The sequence below is a fragment of the Rhea americana genome, unplaced genomic scaffold (genome assembly GCF_003343005.1).
Source record: "Rhea americana isolate MKP2758 unplaced genomic scaffold, rheAme1 scaffold_420, whole genome shotgun sequence".
Lineage (NCBI taxonomy): Eukaryota > Metazoa > Chordata > Aves > Rheiformes > Rheidae > Rhea > Rhea americana.
Genome location: NW_028186558.1, coordinates 186617 through 190962, shown reverse-complemented (window position 1 = coordinate 190962; position 4346 = coordinate 186617). Strand labels below are relative to the sequence as shown.

Sequence of the window (4346 nt, the reverse complement as noted above, 5' to 3'; positions counted from 1 at the left end):
TAACAGTCAAAAACATTTTTATTTAATAAATACAGTATTTGATTAAAAACAACATCCTTAGGTCACTCAACAGTCCAGAAGAGCAATGTCACAAAACTTCAGTTGCAATGTTTGGTAAGGTTTTTCTGTCATACACTTATGTTACGATGTCTTGAGTAAAACGAGTATGTGAACAATAAAAGACAATAAGGCAAYGTGGCTGCTCAAGGTAGCACAGCCCAGCAAAACAAGGAGAGGTAACGGCAGCTCCSTCTAATGCCCAGGAGCACAAACAGGTGCCCTTTCCCTACATGAATAGGAAGGGATGCTTTTAGGAACAAACAATTAGGAAGATCTAGGACCAAAATTTTCTGCATTTTGAAAAATAAGATAAAAGCACGAAGACAGCCTAGACTATGAAAACACTCAGTGTCTGGACAGTGTCACCTGAACTCTTCCAAGAACAAACCAGCTTTGGCAGTACGTGTCTGAAGCGCAGTCTTTTAAGTGTTTCCTCTGAGGGAAGTTGGGAACGTACACACAGAGTGGTTGAGTAACCAGAGTTAGATATTAACTGGAGTTCTAGGTTTGGGGCAGCTCAACCTCCTCCTGTGGCAGGAGGGCCTCTCACTTAGTCTCCTGAATTCTGTGCTGTTTGAACTGCTGCCCGATGTTTAGCACTGGGGGTGGAACAGGGGCAGAGGAGGAGGTTAAATGCAATATGAACATGCACATGCTCGCTCGCTCTCTGGTCAGCCAAGTCAGTTCAATTGGTCAAGCCAATCAGTCAGTTCACCACTAGGGTTCCCAAATGTCAACTGCTGTGCACTCCCCAACTCTCAGGTTTGCCTGCTCTACGGAGAGATCCCACCAGAAGCAAGATCCCACCAAGCCATTTTACGTTACTCGTTCATGTTATGTGAAAATTTCTTCTTTTCGCAGGACTATTTCAGCCCCAGTGGAAATTCTCTTCCCAAAGACACATTAAATGGCTGTCGGGGGCAGGGAGGGGAAGCGTTGCCCAAAAGGGAGCATTTGAGGCTTGGTGACAAAGGATGAGTGTCCTGCCACCTTAGATTGCTAACAACGTACTTCAATATCTGTATCAAGGAGCATGTGAAAAGCTGCAGTTAGGCAAACTTGCCTGAATTTTACGTATTGCCTCGTCTTCAAAATGAGCCCCATCTAAAYTGAGATTGCTCAGCTGGGGGAGTGCTTGGCACAAAGCAACAATGGCATCAGGAGAAAACTTATCACAGAGGTCAAGGCACAGCGTTTCTAGGCACTTCAGGGTTGCTAGGCAAGCCAAACCTGCGTTTGTCAAGGAATAAGCATTGCTGATCTCCAGAAGCCGGAGACGTTTCATATGGCGCCCAATGAAATGAACAGCAGAGTCAGTAATAACGCAGTGGCGCAGCACTAGGTGCTCCAACCCCCCCAAGTACACAGATGCTTTCTGAATTCCTGCATCTGTTACCCGGTACGTGCCAGACAAGGTCAGTGTCTTCAGAGGAGCCTGGGAGGAGATATTCAGCAGATGTTGATCGCAAAAGGCAGGGACGTTACGCACAATGAGATGCTGCAGCTGTGGCAGGGCATTTGTGGCAGTTCCCTGGAACCATGCAGAGGGGATTTCACAGTGACTCAGTTCTAATATCCTCAGGGAAGCAGGCATGCTCTGGTAGGGGAGCGGGCGGAGGTCAGCCTCGGCCAGGCACAGCCGGCCCAGCTGGGGACACTGCTTCCCGAGGGCGGCCAGCAGCGCGGGGGAGAGGGTCTCGTGCTTCCTGGCGGAGCAAAGCGCGCCCTTCACCTTCAGCGTCTGCAGTCCATCATTCAAGTGCCGCCGCAGCAGGTGCCACAGGGTCCGGGAGCTGACCTGGGTGAGAAGGAAGTGGCAAATCCCTCATGCGGGCCAGCGGGCCTCGACCCCCAGGAGCCCGGCCCGGCTCTTGGCCCCCACCGGGCTGCTCCGGGCAGGTACCTGTCCMCAGCCCGGAGCCCGGCCCCGTACCTGGTGCGAGCTCAGGTCCACGTGTCTCCAGAGCGCCCGGTCCTGCCCCAGCCGCCGCCACCGCCGGCACACCCTGCGGGGAGAGAGGTGGCCGGTCACCACCGGGGCCTGGCCCGGCCCCACCTGCCCGCTGCCCCCGCTCCGGCCCGGCCCCACCTGCCCGCGCGCAGCCGGTCCCGCAGCGGCAGCAGCGCCAGGACCTCCAGGAGCACCGAGTCGGGCAACGCGGCCAACCCCGCGCCCGGCGCCGCCTCCGCCATCTCCGCCGCGGCAACGCGCCGCTTCCGCCGGGCGCCGCTTCCGCATCCGGGCCGCGCCGGCGGCAGTTGTGCGCGCGGCTTCCGCTTCCGGTGGGGCAGTCGGCGCCGGAGCTGCGCAGCGGCGGGAGAGCGGCGGGAGAGCGGCGCGGGCGGGTGGGTGGCGGCGCGGTGCCGGGTCCCCCCGGTCTCACCCGCCGGTGTCTCCGGCTCCCCGGTGCTCCCCTCCCTCCGCAGCCCCCGCTCCCGCTAACGCCTCTCCGCCTCTCTTCTCTCAGGAACGATGATCGAAGTCGTCTGCAACGACCGTCTGGGCAAGAAGGTGCGGGTAAAATGCAAGTATCCCTGCGCTGGGGCCGGGCCGGGCCGGGCCGGGCCGGGCCGGGGGGGCGGGGGGGAGGCGCCTCCCCGATCTGCTTTCCTTAACGGCGCCGCCAGCACCGAGGACTCTATCCGCGACCTGAAGAAGCTGATAGCGGCGCAGACAGGGACCCGCTGGGACAAGATCGTGCTCAAGAAATGGTGAGCGGTCGGGCTGAGGCGGGAGGGAGCCGGCGAGCAGGCCGGGGGCTCTCGGGATGCGGTGCGCGGCTCCGGTGGCCCCAGGTCCTCAGGAAACGGCTCCGCGCATGCCGTGCCCTCACTGGGGACCATGGTGTGGGCGGGATCGAACCGCTGGGGGTGGCTCCGACTGCGAAGGCCCTGCTGTGCCTGGCCCTGGGTGATTCAAGAGGAAAATCCGGGTGTGTTTTCAGGTTCCCTCCACTCCAGCGTGTGTAACGCTGCTATTTCTCACACGCAGCCTGCAGCATTGCTTTGTGAGTGCTGCCGTTGAGACTGTGCTGTCGTGGGTAGCTTAAAGACCTCGTTCAGTCTCAGCGCTGCTCTTTCATGGGGWGGCTGATAGGAGCAGAGCTATCAGTGAGGCTGTGGCTGCACAACCCTAAGGGCATTTTCCTTTGCTTTAACCTGTGTTGGATCATGTGTGCTATACTGATCTGTTTTACAATAATGGCAGGTACACGATCTTTAAGGACCATGTCACGCTGGGAGACTGTATCCTTGCTGCGGTAGTCTTGGTAAAATTTCTCTGGGGAAACTTCAGTTAAGTAAGCACTGAGGTCTTGAACGTTTACAACATTCAGAGCCTAAACACTGGACCAACACACACATCAAAACCCAAGCAGACAGCACAAGGAGAACTGAACTTCCTGAGCTCACACAGAGCTTATACTCTTCCTACAGTACTGACAGCCTCAGTTATAGAACACATCTCTGATAAACACTTTGTTTTGTGATGTTGGGAGAAAGCTGAAATATTGTACAACAAGCCAAAGAGCTGCAGGTGCTGTAGCTTAGTGCTGAGGGAAGCTTGTCTGGGGCCCTCTCCTTGCACGAGAACCACCTTAACTCGCTGCTTCAGATGAGATCCATGATGGCATGAACCTGGAGCTCTACTACCAGTAGCTGCAGCGCCCTCCCCCTTCCCTTCCCGCCTCGTGTAGCTGATGCCTTCCCTTTCATGCGGCTGGAGAGCCGGGAGCCCTGGCTGTGCCTGCACCCCCAGATTTGTGCCWGCACCCCTGGATTCGTCATGGAGGCAATAAACGCGCTGCAGCCTCTCGGAGGCGTTTTCACTAGTTTCTAATAAACGTATCCCTCGACTCCCGTCGTGCTGTGGCTCCAGGGGCCGGTGTCGCCGCCGGGGGGCGGGGCTGGGTGGAGGGCGGGCGCTCTCGGGCCTCTTTTGTGCGTTGCCGGCTGCCGTYTGGCCTCCTGTCACGTGCCCGGCGATCGCTTCCGGGATCAATGCGGCCTCCGGCCCATAGCTAATCAGTGCCGGATTGGCGCGTGTTTTCACCAATGGCGCCGAGAGCTGTCGCAAGGGGTGGGACATGGCCGCCTCGTTGGCCAGTGAGAGCAGAGCAGGGCGGGACAGCCCCGCCTCGCGCGCCAATGAGGGCAGGGCCGGGAGAGGTCGCTGCGGGAGGTGCAGTTGTCGCGGCTGAGGGAAGATGGCGGAGGAGGAGAAGCTGCCCGCGGGCTGGGAGAAGCGCATGAGCCGCAGCTCCGGTACGGGCGGTGGCGGCGCCGAG

At 58.2% G+C, this 4346-nt stretch overlaps 3 protein-coding genes across 4 annotated transcripts in view; 2 read left to right on the top strand and 1 right to left on the bottom strand.

Moving 5' to 3' along the window:
• Positions 1–2291, bottom strand: FBXL12 (F-box and leucine rich repeat protein 12). Of its 2 annotated transcripts, none has more exons than XM_085315169.1 (3): positions 2150–2291; positions 1994–2066; positions 1–1858 (listed from the first exon to the last, which is right to left on the bottom strand). In XM_085315169.1, the coding sequence occupies exons 1-3, from the start codon at positions 2251–2253 to the stop codon at positions 1085–1087; spliced, it is 951 nt and encodes a 316-aa protein (XP_085171295.1). In that variant the 5' UTR covers positions 2254–2291; the 3' UTR covers positions 1–1084. The 2 variants fall into 2 exon arrangements, with proteins under 2 accessions (XP_085171295.1, XP_085171296.1); XM_085315170.1 differs by having other exon boundaries at positions 1–1884; positions 1937–2066; positions 2194–2291.
• Positions 2292–2333: 42 nt separating this feature from the next.
• UBL5 (ubiquitin like 5) lies at positions 2334–3914 on the top strand. Its single transcript, XM_085315172.1, has 5 exons — positions 2334–2406; positions 2529–2589; positions 2689–2772; positions 3269–3306; positions 3674–3914. The coding sequence occupies exons 2-5, from the start codon at positions 2534–2536 to the stop codon at positions 3715–3717; spliced, it is 222 nt and encodes a 73-aa protein (XP_085171298.1). The 5' UTR covers positions 2334–2406; positions 2529–2533; the 3' UTR covers positions 3718–3914.
• Positions 3915–4214: 300 nt separating this feature from the next.
• Positions 4215–4346, top strand: part of PIN1 (peptidylprolyl cis/trans isomerase, NIMA-interacting 1) — a 14975-nt gene continuing 14843 nt past the window's right edge. Inside the window, exon 1 of the mRNA XM_085315168.1 lies at positions 4215–4323. Within this exon, the coding sequence (XP_085171294.1) occupies positions 4266–4323 (58 nt within the window). The 5' untranslated portion in view covers positions 4215–4265. The remainder of the gene's footprint in view (positions 4324–4346) is intronic.